The 24,135-nt window shown below is 35.5% G+C and overlaps 1 protein-coding gene across 2 annotated transcripts in view; it reads left to right on the forward strand.

The window, feature by feature from the left end:
• Positions 1-24,135, forward strand: part of LOC121411273 (protein FAM214A-like) — a 48,118-nt gene that overhangs the window by 14,942 nt on the left and 9,041 nt on the right. Inside the window, exons 1-4 of one of the 2 annotated variants that reach the window (XM_041603899.1) lie at positions 4,350-4,580; positions 9,417-9,628; positions 16,653-16,867; positions 17,759-17,884. In XM_041603899.1, the coding sequence (XP_041459833.1) occupies positions 4,553-4,580; positions 9,417-9,628; positions 16,653-16,867; positions 17,759-17,884 (581 nt within the window). In that variant the 5' untranslated portion in view covers positions 4,350-4,552. Of the gene's footprint in view, positions 1-4,349; positions 4,581-9,416; positions 9,629-16,652; positions 16,868-17,758; positions 17,885-24,135 lie in introns of those variants that run through there. The other variant, XM_041603900.1, reaches the window with a different exon arrangement.

A 24,135-nucleotide genomic window follows, 5' to 3' on the forward strand; every position in this document is an offset into this window, starting at 1 on the left:
CTGGTACATGTATGCTTTCAAGTTTCAACTGTTTAGAAAAGAAATTGTGCCTACATGTACATGTACCGTACTTGCATACATGTACTTTTACAAATGCAGGTACATGCGTGTGTACGAAAAATGCCTATTTCAACAATACTCTTTGCAAGAGCAATAATGGCCACTTCATTGTAGCCTGTAACCTGTAGGCAGAGACTACTTTAGTACATCCAAGCAGGGTTATGAGCAGTACATTTACATCTGATATGGTGAGACAACAGTTGGTGCAAAACAATCACTGGTACAGCCAGGTGTACATGATGCTGTCCAGAGTTTTCATGCATAGAATTGCCACTTGATTTCCATAAATTATAAGAAAAATGACAAAAGCAAGACAAGGGTACAGCCAATAGGCGATGGTTGCTTCTCACTGTACATGCATAGTCTCATTGCATGCGACCAGAGAGCTATTACAGACCATGGAGCTATTCCATGATCCGACCATGTATCGCTAACATACATGTACATGTAGCATGACAGCAAAGACATATGGGGCCAACATTGTAGCTGCAACCTATGCCTACCTTTATCTTGGCTATTACTGATGAAATTACCCATACATGTATGTACATGTAGCATATTGTATGGAAGCAGGAGACCGTCAAAAACACGGATATACGTCGTGTCGTAATTCAATTTGCTACACGACGTAAATAATAACGTAGTGTAGCAATTCGAATTACTACACGACGTAAATAATTACGTAGTGTAGTAATTCGAATTACTACACAACGTAATTCCGAATTACTGCCCAACGATTTAATGTCATGACGTTAAATGAATTAGTGTCGCTACATCAAATAATTAAGGTCGTGTAGTAATTCGTTTATTACTACACGACGTAAATAATTACGTAGTGTAGTAATTCCAATTACTACACTACCTAGATAATTACGTCGTGTAGTAAATAATTACTACACGACGTAATTCCGAATTACTGCTCAACGATTTAACGTCATGACGTTAAATCAACCAATGAGACCGTTCGTTATATGAGCGCAATGCGAAGAGCTGAGACTACAGAGTATTGTACAGGAACGTACCGGCAGGAAGTTAGTGTGATGTTCGACATTTGATATTCTAACTGTGAAGTTGTTTTGATATTCAGGTTCGATATTCAAACGCCTGTGAAGCTGGACACACATTCGATATTCAAATATATTCAGGGGTTTTGAAAGCTAAGGGGTTTTACAGGTGCAGCACGTCTCGGGCAACCATAACAACACTGGCGTGCCCAAGTACGAGGACATTTAGGGGACAAATGTCAGTGAATAAAAGGGCAAGAAATTTTTTTTTTTTTTTCGAGGGGCCCCCAGGGATACCCCGACGGCCTAGCCGGGGTAACACGTATCTTAACTTGTAGAACTCGACTCGGGCAACCATATAAACACTTGACCCGGTGCATGCACATTTAGGGGGCTCAAATTAACAAAATTAAAGGAATAAAGGGCTATTTATCGCATTTTGTTTATTTTTTTTCCAAGGGGCCCCCAGGAATATCCCGACGGTCTATACGGGGTAACCACCTACCCTAACTTGTAGAACTTTACTCGGTTACCCGGCGCATGCACATTAACGGGGGGCTAAAATTAACAAAACGGAATATTTCAAGCATGGGGAACCACGTTCCTGACTAATCTCTTGGTGCCGCCAGTGGATAGAGTAAAAAAAAACAAGGAAAGAGAGAATACATAATAGGAGAGAGAGAAGCGAAAGGGGGAGATTGGAAAGAAAAGGAGGGGGAACGGGAGAGAAAGAGAAGGGAGAACGGAGGGGTCATATCATTGTATGAACAGGATGTTTTATGATTGTGCCCCGAGCATTAGGGCGAAGCTCAATGCGTGATAAGAACAAAAAGAGGGGGCACACAATGGCGCATGCAGCAAAAATTTGCTTCGTAATAAGTCTCGAGCCAGCGAGAAAAAAAAACACCTTTAACTTTGAGATTGATTTTGACATGGTATGCATAAAATAACGTATCTTTCATCTTTCTTTCCTTTCTTTCCTTTTATCATTTCCTATTGTTCTCGGTTGTAGAACATTTTTTTTTTTTGGGGGGGGCAGTACTATGCGGATCGGGTCCGTGGCAATATTGGTCCAGCTTCACAGGCGTTTGAATATCGAACCTGAATATCAAACCAACTTCACAGTTTGAATATCAAATGTCGAACATCCAACTAACTTCCTGCCGGTACGTTCCTGTACAATACTCTGTAGTCTCAGCTCTTCGCATTGCGCTCATATAACGAACGGTCTCATTGGTTGATTTAACGTCACTACACTAATTCATTTAACGTCATGACGTTAAATCGTTGAGCAGTAATTCGGAATTACGTCGTGTAGTAATTATTTACTACACGACGTAATTATTTAGGTAGTGTAGTAATTGGAATTACTACACTACGTAATTATTTACGTCGTGTAGTAATTCGAATTACTACACGACCTTAATTATTTGATGTAGCGACACTAATTCATTTAACGTCATGACATTAAATCGTTGGGCAGTAATTCGGAATTACGTCGTGTAGTAATTCGAATTACTACACTACGTAATTATTTACGTCGTGTAGTAATTCGAATTGCCACACTACGTAATTATTTACGTCGTGTAGTAAATTGAATTACGACACGACGTATATCCGTGTTTTTGACGGTCTCCTGCTTCCATAATATTGTGCACTATACATCTTGTGCATGTACATTACATATTTAGGCCTACATGTACTACATGTTTTCTACATCTCCAATGCATAGAGGCTTAAAAGTGTCGAATTAAAATTGTTTTGCTTTTACAATGTGTTTCTTGAGTGCACAATTGATTAGGTGCCATATCCAACAAAATTAAAAGTAACGAAAATTCATTGATGATCTGAGTTAATATGTATTTTATTTTCATAGAAACTTTTAGGCGTATTCAGACTGACTCAAAGTTTGAAAATACCAGGGATTTTTGCCGAAGTCAAAGCAAAATAGGCCTACATATTCTCGAAGGTTTCGTCAAAGTTATAAGAATGTTCGCAGGGATTTTTCCAAAGTCGCAGATAGTTAGAAAGCAAGTTATTTGAACTATCTCAGCTCAGGGAGGGATTGGGCGTGGGCTGCTGAGCAGCAAGTTTGAACCCTTATCAGAACATACTCTGCATGCTTGTACATGTAATTGCCAAAAAGGCCCTGAAAAGGGTCTTTTTGGGGTCAGTATGAATGCAGAAAATACATGTTAATAGGCACTACTGGTATACTATAAGAAATTTTGAGGCCTGACCAAGTTCTTGTATTTTGTGATTGAGTCAGTCTGAATATTCCTTTGGGACATCATACATGTACTTTTATCTTCCTATTTTTTCAGAGGGGAGGGCAGGTTTGATTTTTGCCGGTTTAGTGTTACATTAGAGATCTTGCTGTTCAGTTCAGTATTAATATATACTGTATACATGTACATGCTTGCTTCTCCTCTATAGGAAGACAATTTTTGACCTGTATTATGATAAACGTTTGGTAACCAACAAAGGATAAAGTCAGACAGGTAGCGAGGTTTATTTTCAGTTGGTCGAATGCCAATCAGTCCAATTGCCAACTCATCTCCTATCATGCGGTCTTCCATCAGTTCTTCCATTATCCACATGGTCTGATTGCCATTTCATCCACTCACCATTTCGTCTATTAACCAGTTGGTCCAATAGCCATTCGGTCAAATTGGACTAGTGAATGAAAATAAAATGGACCCTAGACCAACTGCTTATGAGACGAAATGGTGTTAGATGAACTGGTGATTAGACTAAGTGATGATTGGACCAAATGGTTGTACAAATTGTTGATGGACAGAATGGCATTAGACCAAATGAAGGTAGACCATGTGAAGAGTGGGTGAGTTGGCAATAGACAAATAGGCATACCAGTAGGGAGGCTTATCGTATCCTGTATACATGTTGAGCTACATGTACTAAAGGCCTATATGATATAATTGATCAATATTGTATATGTGGCAGTGCTTCTTGTATGTTCAGCAACTATTGCTATGCAGAGACAGCACTGTACTGCATTACAATAACATGCTGATCCCCAGTTACACTATATAAATATACACACAGAGCAGCATGTGTGTAGACAGCTGATCAGCAAGGTTACAGGGTCATATGCAAAGCAGGAGAATGATCCTCCAATCAAAATACTTGAATGCCCCTGCACCCATGTTGTCAAGCCCTCAAATGGGTAGTGCCTTGAACTACTCATGAATATGCAAGAGCTGTGGGCGGTTCCTGTGGAAAGTTAATGAATAATGTATTTACCAAGGGAAGGAACCCTTCGAGGCTCTGCGCTGCTGCAAGCAGAATTTCTGCTCAACAAAATTGTGTCATTCTGTGTCTGAATTAGATCAAAAGTGGCCATTTCCCTGTGAGCTTGAGACCTGAAAATGCCTCTGTTATCAAAAGAAGCCTGTTGGTTTGATGTTTGACAAACTATTTTCATAGAGAATTGCTGTTTTGCAACTGAAGCACTATAGCTATTGACTATGGCTGGGATCGACATGGAGGGATCGTGTGAGTGTGCCTTAAATGTTTTTTTGGGGGGAGGGGCTCTTTTCTTCACATACAATTTCACAATAAATTGCTATTGAAGAGTGACATATGATATTGAACTTTCATTTTTTTTAATTGTTTCATAGTATGATAAAATGGACTACTTTTCCATACACATGAAATAATGAATGACTTGTAGTCGTACATGAAGCTGTACAAATCATGTAAGCCTGTATTATGCAGGCTACATTGTATGTTCACATTTTGCATCAGGCATTTCATTTTGCTCTGTTATTGAGGGAAGGAACAAGGATTTTCTCTGTGTGAAAGTTGCATTTATTTTTATCCACATGCAGTCTATTTATAAGATGCCGTGTAGCTATGTTCGTATTTGCTATGAGGGAAATTACTGTTTATTAATTTTTCCTCAAATTTTTACCAGAGGATTGTGCTATTTTCAGCAATGAACTGTTGTATGGCTTGTGATTTCTTTCCATGGCAGCACCCCTCCCCCTGGAAATAAACAAAAATAAAAGACTTACAAAAAAAAACCTTTAAAATTTTTGTTTTTAATCTGGCAAGGAAACATATATGTTTGGAAAATTGTAATGTGTCAATTGCTTAGAAAGAAATTAGAAGGTTCATTTTCGTGCATGTAGGCTTAAACATGAAATTCTTTGGTATCTATAGCTCAGCTGGGGGTGGAACCCATGACTTAGTTCATGAGGCAGGAGCTCTACTTCTGAGCCACTATTTCTGGTATAGTGGAGGAAGTCTGAGGAGTAGAGACCATCATAAAGCATGCAAATCATGCAGATTAAAGAAAATGCAAATATTTAAAGATAAATACATATTTTACAGCATAAACTAAGCATTTGAAAATACAGTCCTCGAAAATGATTTTAGTGAATTAATGCATGTAGGCCCTACATGTACATATCTTACATGACTCTTCATGATTAGATTTCATAACTGCTGCAGTAGAATAATAACTGATATAAAAAATTGTTTATATCAGTTACATGTATGCCAAACATTTATCTGAATTTATTTTTAAAGATTAATGTTTTCATTTGGACAAGGTGCTAAAGTTCATATGAATATTTCCTCTCGAACCTCAATGTGATATTTCCTGTTCTTTCTTTAGCCTGGAAAGCCAACTTCCTCCCCCTCACCTTTTTCTTTGACCAGCAAATCATTTTGTTTCCTTCTATACCTTTTCAATGAATTCCATTTGTGTATTATATTGACCACCAACATACATGTACATGTAGCTTATTCAAATACATAAGTTATTTGAGAATTAATTCCAGGAAATAATAAAGGCTTAGGTTTAGCTCAATATGTTCCCACCTGATTGCCAGCTTTTTATCTGTTCCCTATGTTGTGCTCCACCTTTTCCATTTTTTCTATAGTTTTTTTTTTAGTTTTGTGGATTCAAGCAAAAGTTGATCATTTTTTTCTCGTCTTCATGTACATAGCAGAGCGAGACTGTAGACGCCGCTTTTGCGACGGCGTCAACATTGAAATCTTAACCAAGTTAAGGTTTTGAAATATAATAATAGAAAATGTAGGGACCTACATGTAGTTCATGAAACTTGGACATAAGTGTAATCAAGTATTACTGAACATCCTGTTATAGGGTCAATGAACTTTCGACCATGTTGGAAAAATCAATATCGAAATCTTAACCAAGTTTTTGAAAAGTTGTCATATCTTCGAAAGTATATAGACCTACTGGTAGTAAGGGTAATAGTGTATCGCCGAAGATCCTGTGTGAGTTTCAGGTCACATGACCAAGGTCAAAAGTCAGTTAGGCTCAACAAACTTTGGTATTTGAGGAATTGTCATCATAATTTTTGGATCTAGTTCATGAAACTTGGACATAAGAGCAATCAGGAATCCTTGAACATCCTGTGGAGTTTCTAGTCACATGACCAAGGTCAAAGGTCATTTATGGTTAACAAACTTCGGTAATGGGGGGGGCATTTGTGGAATTGTCATAACTTAAAAAGTTTATGGATCCAGTGCATGAAACTTGGACATAAGAGCAGCAATGTATCCGTTACTTCCCTGTGCATTTCAGGAACATGGCCAAGATCAAAGGTCATTCAAAGGTTAATGACCTCAGGCCATGTTGGGAGTATGTGTTGAATTGGCATTTTTTTGCATAATGTTTGTGAATCTTGCACATGAAACATCAACATATTAAAGGGTAATCAAGTATGAATGATTGGTCGCACATGTCTTGGATACAATGAGGTCACATAATCATGGTCAAAGGTCATTTTGGATCAATGTACTTAATATTTTATTATCATTGTCAAATAAGTGTTTTCTTCTGTGAATAATTATTCATTAAAGGAGAATGAAACCTTTGGAACAAGATAGCTTGTGTGAAAACAGAAAAAAAAAGGAAAAAAATCAACGAAAGTTTGAGAAAAATCGGACAAATGATGAAAAAGTTATGAGCACTTGAATATTGTGATCACTGATGCTATGAAGATCCTCATATTGGCAATGCGACAAAGATGTGTGATGTCACTTGTGAACAACTCTCCCCATTACTTTAGTATATATTTCACTTAAACTGCCTCTTTCTTCACATCTATCAGTAGAGTAGGGCTGGGACTAAAACCCGGGTACCCGGGTCCCGCCCGGAAGCCTCGGGTACCCGGGTAGAAAAATCAATACCCGATACCCGAAAATTGCTCACCAGTATAACGTACATTTGATTTGTATTGCGTAGTGTAAGACATGATTGTAAACTCATCACAAAAGTACACAAGTCTCATTTTGAATCTCACCAATTACCCTCGAAATATCCTTAAATATACTAGTTTTTCAAGTGTTGATGTGACTGAGATCGTTCAATCTTTGCCATGTTTCTTTTGCAGCGCAGTGACGTCATCCAGCCACTGCGACGCAAGCCAATTTATGAATGAAAATATAGTAAGCATGCGCATTGCAAGCCTCAGCCCCACGCAGTATTCCGTCAAAAGAAGTCTGCAATACTCTGTCACCTCGTACCAAAATCCACCTAGAATTCCACTTTCCTTTATTTCATATGAATTATGAAAGGTATTCTCAGAGGATCTGTTTTCTCACCGATACCACGCAAGTAAGGAAATTTTATTACTTCTTGCTTTTCCGTCAAAATCTTACGAAGTAGCGTCGATGTTGCATCGTGTTTGTGAGTTTGTAGAATCTATCGCTACGTGAACAAAGTCAATTGATTTCCGGGTTTCGGAGCATACAAGGCACCAGCCAATCAGGTTCTTGATCCCATTTTCAGTTCATCATAAACCGAAAATGGTAACACGATCGTGATTGGCTGGCGCATTTGACGCTCCGAAACCCGGAAATCAATTGACTTTGTTCACGTAGCGATAGATTCTACAAATTCACGAACACGATGTAATATCGACGCTACTTCGTAAGATTTTGGCGGAAAAGCAAGAAGTAATAAAAATTTGCTTACCAGTGCGGTATCGGTGGGAAAACAGATCCTCTGAGAATACCTTTTATAATTCATATAAAATATAGAAAAGTGGATTTCTAGGTCGATTTTGGTACGAGGTGACAGAGTATTGCAGACTCGTTTTGACGGAATACTGCGTGGGGCTGAGGCTTGCAATGCGCATGCTTACTATATTTTCATTCATAAATTGGCTTGCATCGCATTGGCTTGATGACGTCACCTATGGGGTTTTTCCACCAGTCATATTTCGAGCGACATGATTTTCGGGTACCCGCCCGAAAATTACCACGGGTACCCGAAAAGAAAAAAACCCGAAAGTCCCAGGCCTACAGTAGAGCATATATATTTTTTCTATAGGAGGGCATATATTACAGATTTTTAAAGAATACATCATGGATAAAGAGTTTGTATCACCATAAGAAAAATCAAAAAGAGACATTTTGGGGGTATTTTATTGTCCATCAAAGGGAAAGTTGTTCACATGTGACATCACACATTGTCGCATTGCCAATGGGAGGATCTCCATAGCATTACTGATCGCAATATTCAAATGCTCATAACTTTCTCATTAGTTTTCTGATTTTTCTCAGACTTTCTTTGTTCTTATTCTTTGATTTTTCTGTTTCGACACAAGCCTACTTGTTCCAAAGGTTTCATTCCCCAATAACTGTTTTCAAAGGCAGTACTGCTGCTATATTGCATCATGCAGGTGAGACTGCCAGAGGCGTTCCACTTGTTATCCTGTGAAGCCTGTATGAAACTTTTCAACAACAAAAATTCTACATTTGGTTTATAAGCCCCTTGTTATCAAGATGATTTTCCCTTATACGTGTAAGTCTTTAATGGGGATATAAACAGTTTACACCTGTAGACAAATCTTGGCTCTCTCTACAGTGCACACGTGTTAGCTTGATAATTGTCTCTTTGATTAACAGGAAATAAGATGACTTAAAGTAGAGGCACTTGTGTATTCTTTGTGTGAACAGAAAGATTTATATTCCAATGAAATGATTTGCTTCAATGCTTAGTTTTGCCTTTTCTCCTTTTTCATCCACACATTCATTTCATTACAAGGTTTCATTATGCTCAAGTCTCTCCCACTCATGCAGGTTTTGGGGTGGCAAAAAAAATTCAACTTTCAAACATTCACTTTCATTATTAAACATAATTAATTGTTCATGTGAATTCCTTTCTGAAACAGAAGAATGCATGATTTTGCTCAAAGCCCCAAATACCCATAAAGTACATCTAGAAATACATGTATGTACATGCCAATTTCAAGATTCAAATTGATATTAATGTACCGTTGAGTAGTACTCTAAGTCTGTAACCCCCACAGTGAAATTCACTAAATCTTGTTAATTTCATTCCTACAGATTACATGACCAAAGGGGCAAGTAGAGGAGATGTTCCATTGGATGAAGGGGCGGAGTGGGAGTGGCTACCCGCCCAGCTCTGCGCTGACCTGACCCTCCTTATCCTGGAAGGAAGGCAGCCTGAATGGTCAGTTAAAGGACGGACCGAAGGTGACCACTGTCCACCTGCTCAAGGGACTTCTATGCATCATTGTCAGCGGGACAAGGAAACGGTAAGCTCACCACTGCAGGAACTTGGGGATTTTGATGAAAGTCAGAGACAGGAAAAGTAAAGCGGTACCTATGAAATTATGGAATGAAGTTCTTCAAGCAAACACCAAGTTATTTCAGGATCAATGTCAGGAAAAACACTAATCATAGTCAGCTCTTTCTTAACATGTAGATTTTGCATCAGATAAATGTTGAAAATGTGTGTATCTTTTAGGTACATTTATTCTAAAAATAAAAAAGATTGATTATGAGTCATTTTGATGAGGACAGCTCACAGCTTTGAACATAGCGATAGATTTTGATCTAGTATAAATAATAATTCTACACCCAGAGTAGCCACTTGAACTATAAGTTGGTTTTCAAGCAGCCCCTGCATAACATGATGTTGTTATTATGATCCTTCTTTCTTAAAAAGTCAAGCACCTGACAAGAAGGAATAAGGTCCCGTTTTTCAAGTCTGGTATGATTTGATTTGGAATCGACCCCATGACCTCACAATCATGAGGCGGACAGAGAATGTAAACATTATTTTTCATGTTCATACAAAGTCAACAGCTCAATGAAAAATAACACTTAAAGAAGTTATTCCCTCTCAGGATGAAAATTCTATTTGTAAACTTGTCTTCTCACCTTCCCATTCATTTTGACCGTTAATTATGACCAGAACCTGCTATTGATAGGCAGTTTCTTTCAGGAATATTGATCAGTTAAATGCTTTGAAACAGGAAAAAACAACTGGTATTATCTGATATGGTAGGTCAGGATAAATCTGATCAGAGAATACCTGGTATTTGGGGTTTTCAGTTGGTCTGAAAGCACCTTTGAAAAATTAAAATGAAACATTTGTGACAGAAACTAGGTTGACAAGAATAGAGAGTGGACTGCTTTTAATAGTTGAAACTACCTGTAAGTAAAAAGCGTCAAGGGTAATCATGAATCAAGACAAATTTGATTTATTCACATAGATACAATGGCTATTACTGTACAAACTGGTGATATATGGAGGGTTTTTTATTTTTAATTTTTTTTAAAGTAATTGCCATCCATATGTTTTCAAGAATTTCAGCACCATTGAACATACTCTCTTCATGATTAGGTGCATTTATATGAGTCTGGTAATGCCTGCAAGATTGATTATTGCTTGTGACAGAATTATGAATGCGTTTCCTCAATTTAGCCAAGAATAGATCAGAAATATCAGATGCAGTGTCTAACATGTGTACATGTATTATCTGTGAATTGGCAACCTGTGCTACACAGATTTCAATCTGAAAATTCTTAACTTAGCAGCGATTTATAGAAGTCAGTTGACCGGATTGTTTCATACAAAAACTGCATATTTTTGTTTGAATCTGTCAATTTCAGTAAATACGCTGTATAAATGCCCCCTATTTCATTTATTTATTTAGTTATTTATTTATTTGTTTTTTTTTGTTTTTTTTTTTTGTTTGTTTGTTTGTTTTTCGTTCGTTCATTCATTTATTTATTTATTCATTTATTATTATTATTATTTTGAGATATGGTGCAATAGTCCAGGAAGCCAAACTGGTTATACATGTACTGTATTTCAAGAGGAAGTCTAAATTCATAATGATAAAATACATACATGTACATGTAGGTTATACAGCAATGGTATACCAAAATTTGTAGATAAATGGTATAGGCCTAAATTTAGATACATTTTGTTTGAGTTTGTGGACCATATCTTGATGTCCTGCAAACAAAATTATCCAAGAGTCTATTCCAGGCATTGTACATGTATTTGCACTTATCAGTTGAGTTTATTTTTCTTTATTTTTTTTGAGGGAGTTGGGTGTGGGGGTGGAAATAAGATAGCAAAAATATACTTCCATCATGATCACACGTCATCTACATTACATGTACATGACTTGTACCTGTTACTTAGCTCACAATCAATGTGCATGATGTACATGTTCACAACATAAAAATAGCTGACCGAAATGCTTTCAAGTGAGGGAAATTATGATCACATTCTTTGCTAGAGCGAAACCAACATCTGTAAAGGCTAAGGCAGTCATTTCACTCCATTCATTTACATGTTAAACTTTCCAGGTTATCCAATACTTTATTTTCCATTATCACTTTGCAAGAAAAGAAGATTAATTCCAATTGTACATGTAAATGAAATACTATTTTTTGTGATTGGCCATTTACATCTGAATGGTATGTGCCTTAAGATTAAAATAAAAACAACATTAACAACAATCATATCATAACACATAGTAGTCAAAACCTATCTCAGAGGTACAATTTTCCCCGACAACTCTCCCTTGAAAAAATGCGTATCTACATGTAATGAAATAAACATCCTCAAAATAAAGCAAGTGAATGACAATTATATAAGTCAAAATATTGCTGTTGGAATACTTTGACCTACACATACGCTCTATAAACAGTGGATAATTTTGTCCGCTTTTTCAATTATTGGCAAAATGTACATATTGTACAGCCAGCAGCGTAATATTCTTCAGCAATTCAATTTAGCCAGAATGTGTCCAGGGTAGCTATTTTTATGATACATTTTAGAGACTTGCTCTGTCTTCTGATGTAATTATAATATCCAGACCAATTTCCTCTATTTATACTACAGTGCAAAACAAAGACATTGCATACATGTACACTGAGTTGCCATAGCAATGGGAAGACTGCTTGAAATTTAAACATGGTTTCTGGATTTTTTTTTTCAGGATTATGTACTTTCACAAAATGTATTGTTTAACCAAAAAAAAGAAGAAGCTGCAGTGAATACTTGATTTGCACTCTTAATAAGTACGAAGAGTTCATTGTAACATTTGTTCCTTTTTTCATATGTGGTTTATATAGGTATTTGTAAATTCATGATTATAGTTTGGTAGTTTGTCTCATAACAAGATTTGTGACTTTCTATGAAGATTTGTCTTTCTGTCTTCTGGTAGGTAATACAAGACATCCATAGAATTTTGTGTTTTGTGCTATATGTACATGTACATACTTGATACAATTTTACCACTATGGGTGTGTTTATGCTTCCACTTTTCAGGCCAGAATCAGAGTTTTCACACGTGATAAGCCCAAAACATGGTTGCATCCATGTTTACTTTCATTTAAACGATGTTTCAGAATGCTGATCATAAACTCACAAAAGGTATGTTTCAAAACGTTGTTTGACCAGAGTCAGGGTTTCTGGTGAAATATAAACAGGAACACGATCGTAAACGTGTTTGAATGACGTCATTTGGTACAGTACATGATTCTGGTGATATAAAAATCCGCGGGAAAATACAGTTGCATGGTTCTAACCGGGAGTTACCTCCACGGAATCACCAGGTATCTTTCAACTCCCTGGTTCTCCTGCAGTCAAAATCTGAAGAAATGTATTTGGGAACTTGGTTGTGTATCCTTTCTTTTCTCTCTGAAGTTTGGCAGGACATGGCTGGAAGCTGAGGACTGAACATTTCTTTGCCCTGCTCAATTTCCCTGCCCAAATACCTTCATCAATATTTGGGCTATCCACAAGATCAGTTTGTCCAGGCAAATGGAAGCTTCATAGGAAATAGTCAATACACATAGCTCCACACTTTCAAATTTTCTTTGAGGGGAAAATCGAGGTATTAATAGGGGGGTTGTCAAAGTGGCATGTCCCTGTACCACATTATACATAAGTCCCCCCCTATTCGCACCCCTCATGTGCAAAATTTTTTGTCTTAAAGATGGTATTGTATTACTAAACCTTTTTTGTATATACATAGGAATCTGTACGGTCGTTCAGCAGGTCAAAGGTCACCGCTCATTAGATATGTGAGTTAGTTTCCATGCAATAACTCGAAAAATATTTAATGGCTTTTAAAATATTTGGTGTGTAGGTACATGTAAATGACACCTAAAATACAGGCTAAGTTAGAATTTAGAGTGCGCAGGTTAAAGGTCACAGCTCATTATATATGCAAGGTGGTTCAAAGATCTCAATTCATTCATTACATATGCATTTTGGTTTCTGCACTATATTAAGTTCAATCATATTGAAGTAATTTCTGATCACGTTAAAGTGGGGGCATCTGTGTCCTTTGGACATGTCAAATTTCTTGTTTTTTTAATCCCTCAACAATTCCGTGAAGGTAACTCACTGTTTAATAGAACCATGCGACTGTATTTGCCCACGGATTTTCATCTCACCGGAAGCATGTACCATTTGATTGTCATTTAAAAACATTTACGTTCTTGGTCATTTATACTTCCCCAGAAACCCTGACTCTAATCAAACATTGTTTTGAAACTCATGTTTTTATAAGTTTTCGATGGCGTTCTGAAACATTGTTTAAATGAAAACAAAAGCAGATGCATCCATGTTTTGGACTAATCACATAGATGAAAACGCTGGTTCTGGACTGAAAAGTGGAAGCATAATACGCACAAAGCTCATTTAGTGTATGGAATGTATACATGTACACTTACCTACAGCAGACAAATTCTCGGTATGGTAAGAATGTGCAGGTAAAAATATCAGGTTTCTTGTAGGGATTATTTTAATGAGATTATCAAATAGACAGATGCCTGTACATGTATTGATTGACTGGTGTCTGTCATTTTAAAAATAATTTCAGACAGTAAAAGATTGGATTTTGTTTATTTCCTTCCATACATGTATATTGATTTGATCAAAAAGAAAGGTCAAGGAAGAATGCTCATTTTTTTTATTTTCATATTTTTCTTTTGCTGGTGGCTTGGTGTTGAATAATAATCATAATCATCATTATTACCGTTATCACCACCACCACCATTGTCATCATCATCATCGTCATTACCACCACCACCACCACCTCATATTCATTATCATCACCACCACTACTGTCATCATCATCATCATCATCGTCATCATCACCTCCATCATCATCATACAAATGTAGTCATCATCTCCATCATCATCGTCATCATCATCATTATCATCATCATTATCATCTGACATCTTCATCAGCATTATCTCTGTATACATGGCTCTGTGTTATCGGTTACACTTTAGATCTAGTTTTTATTTCTTTTATTTGTAAGACAGCATGAGCAGGAGTCCTTGTGAAATTGTGTAACCAAATAAGAATACAAAAAAGTAAATCTCTGTACAGTGCTCTCTGTTTGTTTGTTAAAGAAACACCATACATGAAAATATACAAGATCAAGATCGAATTCAAATGAAATGTTCAATTCTCCAAGTCGAGCTTCATTTCTGGTGTTATAAAGCAAGTAGACCTATTTCCCTTCAGAGAATTGACTAATGGGAGACTATTGAGAATGATTTGTCTGCTCATAAGATCATAAAGAATGGCTCTCGCTCCTCTCAGTTTTCTCAGTGACTCTTTATAGATTCAATTAATTTGCCCTCAAGAAGAAATTGAGAGACATCAAGCCATTTGAGGCTCAACCTGAATGACCAAGTTTGCCATACACTGGTGTCTGATACATACTACATGTATATGTATACATACATTAATTTCTTTCTGCTTGTTGCTATGCCATATTTTTTTGTCTTTGGAATATAATTTTACTGTATTTTATTACTATCACAATGTGGAATATATCCCAACAATTCAATTTTCAAATATTTACTACATGTATATTTATATTACAAGAGGTTTAAATTTTACAGGATAAATGAAGTTGTGTGAAAAAGAATGGACCTACTATTAAAACAAAATATAGTGTAGTTACAAATGCACACTACAGTATCAATACCATTATTATTTTCGAAAAAGATAACATACATGTACATCTACATCTACGCATAAAAATAGTTGATTTTAACTTTGCCTGAAAAGGTGAAACATAAATGATTTCCACTTTCTCTTATAGCGACATTCAAACATTTCATACTGCATCATTTAAAAATATTGTCATCAATCCCATAAAGAAAAAAAAACATATTAGTATTAGAGGGTGGAGTACAGGAGGCTGTCATCAAAAGGGATTATGAATTAATGGATGTTGGGCTCATAAGAAATGATATCTTGATATTTGTATGATCTCCTATTAAATCCTATGTTACATGTACATGTCACATGCTTGATCGAATGTTAATAAAATCTATACTGTAGTTGTCTCTATTATAATACTCTTGCATAATCAAGGACATGAGAATCATTTTTTTCATTTATTCTGTCAGCAATGTTTCTTTGAATCCACGATTATTGACTATTCTGTATCACCAGTCCCTTAACAAAGATAATAATGCAAAGACACATACGGTTTGCATTCAGATGTCGATTCACACTCGCCTGTATGTGTGGTTCAGAATTCCAAACACGATCATGAAGAAAATGTTTTTTGTTTGCTTTAAGGCATATGAATTCAGAATTGTTTACATACAGTACAAGATATTATTTTTGTGGTTTTGTTGGCATGGAAAAAGTTAAGTGCGTGTGAAAATGCGTAGTCATATTTAGATGTGATAATCCTACTTTGAAGGTCATGAAATACATTAGAATTTGGATTGTACATGTACCATAAATTTCATGTACATTATGTACACACGATAGATCGGAATATAGGCCTACATTACAGTATGTATGTATGGGAATTACTTTTATTTAAAGCACAAATTAAATCTCTTGGAAATACAAGTAATTGTATAATAAGTTGTAAAAGATTTAAGTACAAGAATTCTGCTCTCATGTCCATTGTAGATGTAAAATAAAAGTGTGAAATATAAACCTCTTAAACATTATCCTCCCTATTGCAGTTCTCTCATACCAATAATGGATTACACCTAGATACTTCATGCTTCTTTTTTAACATAAAGTGTGATACATGTATATACCAGCAATTTATCTTTCTTTCCGTAGTTATTCTGCATTTGAATTGCAATTAAGTATATTTTGGTGACGTGTCTTCCTATTTCATTCCAAATAGTGCGACCAAACAGAGGCTCTTTTACAATTTATGAGGATTGTTGTTTTATATTTTGGGGGTGAATTGCTCTGAGCCCCTTTGTATTTAACCTAATTTGATATTTTTCCTTTTATTGAAACTGTTTTCCAGTGTGGTCAGATTGCATCCGTCGCTGCATACATCAGTTTCTTGTGTCGCAATGATATTCCCGTCTCTGTTGAGGTCCTGCTCTACCCGGACTGTTGCTATGGTACCCAGAACCGCATCGAGGTGGGGGCATCTGCAGAAGGGGGCAAGGAACAGGTTCCAGGACTACAGGAATATGTGGTCTTGGAACAGTGGATTATTCAAGTCCTACCAAAGAGGTAGGTCCTGTATATTTGGGCATGTTAGAAGAATTGGTTGAAACATTAGTATGTCTCTGTCACCCGAGATAGATCTATATAGTTATAAATACACAAATGAAACAGAGGTGGCTTTAGTATTGATTTTTGCACTTGAAACTCAAACAAAATCCACCTCAATTTACTAAAATCTGCTGTGAAATTCCATAAAAGATTTCTAAATTTTGGCAAAGTACAATATTACTGTAATATTCTCAAATTGATGTTGAGAATTTTTTTTTTTAAGTGGTTGAAAAATCAAGAATGAATCTTTGAAACTCAAGTCTTACTCAAATAAATTTAGCTGATGTATTATTATATTTTGGATTTTTGAAAAGTTGATTATGCATGGCATATACAATAACTGTTAATGAAAAGATCTCTATTATTAAGGGCATTATGAATATAAATTGAATTTCGGTAGGGATTGGAAAAATTGTACTTTTTCTTGTGCAGTCCTTTCTTTTGTAATGTGTATCATTTTAATTCAAATACATCAGCGTTAGAGTGTAATTATCTTTGATATTTTCATTGTGTGTTTACAGTTTTACAAACAAGTGGGAAATGGGAAATTGCAAAATTGTAATTTCCATTTTTCTTTTTAAATTTCCTTAAACATGTATCTTAAGCAAATGTTTAAAAGATTAGTTTCCAAAATATATGCATGCTCAATGTTATCTTTGAGTCTCTTTAATTCAATTGAAAATTCACAGTGAATATAAATTTGCCATTATCTATAAACATTAAAGGTTAAATTTTGCATTTTATATCAGGGCCTTTAGCCACACTCTTTTTAACCAGCAAAAGGAGTGAAATATGATCAAAGAACATGATGTGCTATTTTCCATTTCATTTATCTCGGTTTCCTTACAGATTCCCTGACGGCTACAGCCATTTCCATGTGTTAATGCAAGCTGTGAGATCCTTTCTTCATTTTTCTCAGCTCGGTGCTTGGCTTAGTAGTACTCAAGGGAGAGCGCCTGCAAATATCGTGTACAGGTGAGGCATGATGACTTGCTTATTAAAGGGGTTGATCAGATATTCTAAAAGTGTTAAATACACAAAATTGTATAGTGAATAATGATTGTTTATACTCAGTAAGAGAGTAATTTATCTAATTTGATTTTCAACATCTATCTCAACATTTTTTTGGGGGGTTGTTCATATGTAATAGCTGTATGCACTTTGTAAATTAAAACAAAACTTAAAGGCAGTACATATATCTTTTATGAGTAATAAAAACACGCCCTTGGCAAGAATTCATCTGAAATTTTGCCAAAGGGAAGCATGATTTGAAATCATGGGTGCAAAATGTAGAATGGAAACATCAACATATGGTAGAAACATCACTTTCAGTGCTTTGTGAGTGGCAATATTCTGTTCTTCTTTGCTGCCTACTGATCCTTAAAATATGGTATGTTTTCTTCACATTCAAAATATGATATTGTCTAATACCAGATTTCCTTTTCTGAATTTTTTATTTAAATTGTTAGTTTTACACTTTGGTGAATAGAAGCCTCAACATAATGAATTAATCAAGACGTTTTGCAAATTAGTTGATAATTTACAATCAGATAAACCACCCACCTTCCAATTATAAAGATGTAGAAAGCTAGAGCTTTCTACGTTTATTACAAATTTTCTTCAACATGCCCTTCTGTCTACAATACATTTAGTGTTTTAAAATTCATATCATTTAAAAATTGAGGCATATCGTTTGCAAGGTTTCAAAGGTCGTTATAAAATCTTGTGAAGTATCAGCTCTGTGATCCTATATTGATGGCATTTAAGTAGCTTGGAAAGAGAAAACAGCGTATATATATATTTAGCCATCAGGTAAAGATTGAAAGAAGATTAATTTGCTCCCTATTGTGAAAATTGTGTATTTATATGTAGATTGAGCAATGAGCATACAGATGGTCCATACTACATGTACTACACAGTCAAACAATATGGTCAATATTGTTATGCAGATTTCAAATGACGTCATAGCTCAGTAGAGTTGATGTGTGGCATTCATCCGTGATATGATTAGATGTACTTTAATCATATTATTCCATTCTAAGATAGGAGATGAACATTGTATTCTCGTGGGCATTCATGTACATGTATGCTATTTAAATAGGCAATGCAATTGTAGGCAGTTATTGTTTTTTGTATCCCAGGTTAATACATTACCAATATTTTTTTATTATTTTGAGCCTTCCTCAAGATCAGTACAAGTCACTTGCACAGACTGCTTGTGTCTGTGTGAATTCAGTTTTTACATGTAGGTGAACAGTAAACTACTCAATGTGGTCTTGGTTTCCAACTCTTTGAATTTGTTGTGACATATTCTCAGCTGAATATATATGCCCCCTCCCCCCCCCCCTACAAATCGATCTGGCCCCATGCTGCATCTTTTTCATGTGTTATCTGACAGCTATATTGTGATGATCATTACAAAAAGAATTTTTTTTTGGTCAAATAACACTTTTTGTCCTTCTCAGAATATTTTTTACGAAGGTTGGCACCTATGAAACTTGTGGTAAATTTCAAATCAAAGCTCAGACTGATGAGGATGGGCTTTTAACATCTAGGTGTAGATAATTCCTCTTCAGTCTTGTTTGTGTATTCTGATCAGGATGATGATTCATAAATAATCATTGTTTCTTAATAGAAAGTAGAGAGTGTTGTCATAGCAAATATAAATCATGTAATGGTATCAAACTCATGTAATGGTATCAAACTATGCTCACATTTTTAAAGGAGTGGTCTTTTTGATATCTTTTTATGCAAACGGATCAATCGGCCTTTATATTTTGGCCATGTAGCATAGTATGCAAACAATACTGGTATTAAGAATAGATTTATATTTTTGAACAAACATGATTTGCTGTATTAAAACTAAAAGGGCAAGTTTACCCTGTTCATTAGTTGTTTTTCATGAAAAGCAGAAACATTTAGAGGAAAAATTGAAGGTTTGAAATTCCTGTAAAGAATTAGAGGGTCATAACCTTTTCTTATAGAAAGGGGTATGAAATGATGTTTCTGACGATAAATACATATATATCCAATGCAAAAAATAATTGGGGGAGAAAATTTGGGGGATTATATCACACAGTGTGGAAGAGCTGCTCATCTTTGAAGTCACAAAATCATAATATTGAAAAAACTTAATTCTGTTCCCTGACATAATTTCAATTAATCTTTCACCAATATTTTCCTGAATATTTCTGCTTTTATAAAAAAGGAACACATTTTCCCACTCCTAAAGGAAAATGAATATTTTTGCAAGCAATAATGCACGTGCTTTATGAAGAAATTGTTGAGGGGAAAATGAAAGTTTGACTTCCTGGAGGGCACTTATGGTTTAAAGGGAGAAACCAAGCAAAACACTACGGAATCGGAAGTTTTTTGATGGGCAAAATGCTTTTTTTGACAAGATCTTGTCATATAACCATATGTGTAATTTGTGTGAGGATGAATTAGTTAGTGATGAATGGCATTGTAGTGTGTTAATTCACGCATGCCAGCTATGATACTGAATATTTCAGTTTATTCTTTTGTTGTTGATAGTTGATGGTTGACAATCTCCTAGTCTGCAGGCACAAGTCTAGTTTTCTCATGGGTTCTTTCTTTTTTCATATGTTTTTATTGGCTTTACAATCATAGACATAATCTCAATATTTACTTCTCATTAATACAAATAAAGATGAATCAAGGTCATAACAGTTGCAATAACAATAACAAAATGATATGAATATGAAAAGGAAAATAATTTGTCAGAAATGGCTCTTCATACATTCCATTCAGCTATGGTAGGCTTACATGTAGAATTTAGACCATTTTCTGATTCAATAATTAACAAGGATTTATCCATAAAAACCAATATCTAACTAGTAAAGAGATTTAAGGAAAACATTGAACTATAAACAGTTAAAAACTGTAATAATATTTGAAAATATATTAAGAGATAACAATGTTTTTATCTGTGACTGTGATCAGTAATTGTTGATTTTGCCTTGGAAGGTGTCTACAAAATGAGAAGTAAACAATCTTTAAGGTAATGCACGATGCAGCTCAAACCATTTCTGCATTTCTTCCCGGTCAGGCCGATGGGATCCTGATTAAAGCTAGACAGTCAAAACAACATTTGTAAGGGCATGGAATCTCTCATAGGAATTGGGTTACGAAGTACATGTACGCTCACTCTCAGTGATGGAGCTAGCTTTTTGACCCCCCCCCCCCCTGTCATTTAATATTTTTTTTAATCTTCCTTATTATTGTTTTCTCATCCAAGGTCACTTTCATTGGTCTCCATTTTAATATAAAGAATTATGTTGAATTTTTGTTAATGTAAAATGTATTTTTTTTTTGGGGGGGGAGGAGTGTGTTTAATTGGGCAAATTTGTGAAAATGTAACTATTGTAATGTATTCAGTATTCATTGAAATGTGAAGTGCTTTGGTGCATAAAGTAATGTATTGGATTTGGAAGGGCATTGGAAAGCTTTTTAGCCAATTTGAAAGTGTCATTGAAAGCGTATCCCGTGAGTCATTTTCCATTTGAGCAGAAAATGTCACATTGTGAAAGAAAACGTCTCAATACCTGGAGGGATGCATTATATCCTCAGGCTTGGAGCATTATATCACTTGCTGAGAGCCAGTAGGGCTTTAACATTCGATCGAATACGAGTTATCACCCCTTTAGCTCCTAGCACATCATTTTGTCCTCTTTTTCTCCTCCTAGGTAAAATTGCAGAGAGAAAAACATGTTATTGGAAGTAATGATTGGGATTAATAGCAATTTTTGTTTGTTTGTATTCACCATTGACCACATAATTTTTTTCCATGAAATGAAGCTGTGTCCGTGCTCCCCCCCCCCCAAGTTAAATCTGATTGAAACATACTCCATTCTGTGGTTTTAAATCATTTTCAAATGACTGAATTATATCCTGTTGATCTTAAATGCCAAACAATAGAGTAATCAAGCCTTTGTTACTTTGTAAATTATGCTTTGTTGTGGCATTTAAGGATAGTACAAAGTTACAGTCAGATTGAACAAAAAATTATGCTATTTTTGTATACTCCTGTACTGACAGATCTTATTCATAGAATTGAAATTGAAACAGTGTGTGTTGATGAAGTGTGTTCACTCAAAAGCAAAGGAAACAATGAAGTATGGCATTTTCAATTTCAATTTAATACAATAGATTTAGGAATAATAGAAACCCAAATATAACAGTTGTAGCATGTTCAAATGATTGCTTTGGACATAAAGACTGAAAGTCTTTACATGAAACCTACTATAATTGTTTGATGTATAGGTGTAGAACTACATGTACAACATAAAAAAAAATAATTATTAAATCTAGCATCCTACATAACTTCAAACTATTCAAATGTTACAGTGTCTGAATATTGTAGCCGAACCGACTTTCTCTCCTGACGAGCTGGTTCGTTTCGGCTGCAATATACAACCAGTTGGTGTAAAGTCCGTCTTTTTCACTTCTGACTCTTTGCTCCTTCTCAGTAACTTAGATTATACGTGTATCTCATGGATTTCAACTTCTCCATTATTCTGTATCTCCATTATCTCAATCATTCCGGTAATCAGTATCTCCGTAATTTCAGTATTTTGGAATCTCAGTGCTTTCGGTATCGTCACTCATTTCAGTATTTTCAGTATTCTCAGTGATCTCAGTAAATTCCGTATTTTCAGTATCTCGGTAAATTCAGTATTTCCGTATCTCAGTAAAGTCAGTATTTTCTGTACTCTCACTTCTCCCAGTCAGTACTTCTGCTTTTCCGACCTTGTATACTTGTAGCTCCATACAGCAAAATAACGGCACGTAGGAGGCAGAGAATTCAGTTTTTAAACTTTACTGATAAATCGTGCTCCCTGAAAATTGAACAGAGTCAGAGTCTCATTCTCACACTTCTTTGTGCCAAGCATATTGCATGGCTCATAATCGAGCATAGAGCTCGATTAAGCTCAACGATTCAGGAGGGAGAATGTCAGGCCGTAAAATTTAATCATCTTTTAAAAACAGTTAAAGTCATAACATAAATCTTTTCAACAACAGCTATGGTGATTGTGACTACTATTTATATCCGAACAGTGAAGAACAATTTAAGATAAACATCTAGCATAATCATACAGTTGTAAACATTGTTATTTCTCAGCAAATAGTGCTTAGATACATTTTTAAAAAAATACCGACAAAATCGATTACAAACGATTACTGAATTTCCCTATGCAACTATATACATGGATTCAAAATTATTCTACGCCCTTCACCGTTCAAAAAAACATGTTGAACATTAAATAAATCTTTCATTTTGTTACAATATATTTTCAAATGTAAGATATGTGACTTTGCCCTGTGCTTGAACCATTGACTTGGCAGGAAACCAGGGAAGCTCTGTACTTCACAGGCTATCTTCACTATCTAAATCCTGACAATATACATGTATCTTCTTCATATCTTCCTACTTAATCATCCAACATGCCTTGACTGATGGGATGACTTAGATTCTAATCTACCCCTTTAATCGCCTAATCTCAATTTCCCTGGCGTTGACAGCAAGTTAAGTGCTTCTGCATGAAGGAAGCTGAACATATACCAATAGCAAGGCAGTGTTGACTTTCGCACACATACTACTATGCCCAGCTGGCCTGCCCCAATCTGTATTTAGCTTGCCTGATTAGATTTCTCCATAAACCTGAACTCATTCTGTCATTGAGCACCTTTACATTCAAGCTAATGGCATTAAAGGTGGGCCTCATTTTTAATCATGATAATAGGCTACATTGAATGATCTAGAGAGCATGATTTACATATAAATACTATGATTGCGTAGAGGTTTTCACATAATTTCTAAATCAAATGATCTTGATGTAGCTTGATATAATTCATGTAGGGATACACTCATAACAATTTGCAGTGTGAAAAGTAGAATGATTTATCATCATATGTTGCAATTCCCCCCCCCCTTCTGTTTCCCTTCTTCAAAGTGTAAGACATATTCACAGATACCCCCCAAAAGAAGGCATACATTGACATATTTCAAATCAATGCAGTTGTCAACTTTGTACAGTAACTTCATTCAATTCAAGAGTCATTTTCAAATTGACCTTTTTTGAACTTGGGAAACGTGACTCCTTGAATTGTGTCCTGACAGATCCGTAACATGTGACATTGTATGTAAAGTGTGTATTAGTCATGGGAAGTATCACAAAAATCTCTCTTCATGCCTAATTGAATGT

The sequence above is a fragment of the Lytechinus variegatus genome, chromosome 3 (genome assembly GCF_018143015.1).
Source record: "Lytechinus variegatus isolate NC3 chromosome 3, Lvar_3.0, whole genome shotgun sequence".
In the NCBI taxonomy this organism is placed as follows: Eukaryota; Metazoa; Echinodermata; class Echinoidea; order Temnopleuroida; family Toxopneustidae; genus Lytechinus; species Lytechinus variegatus.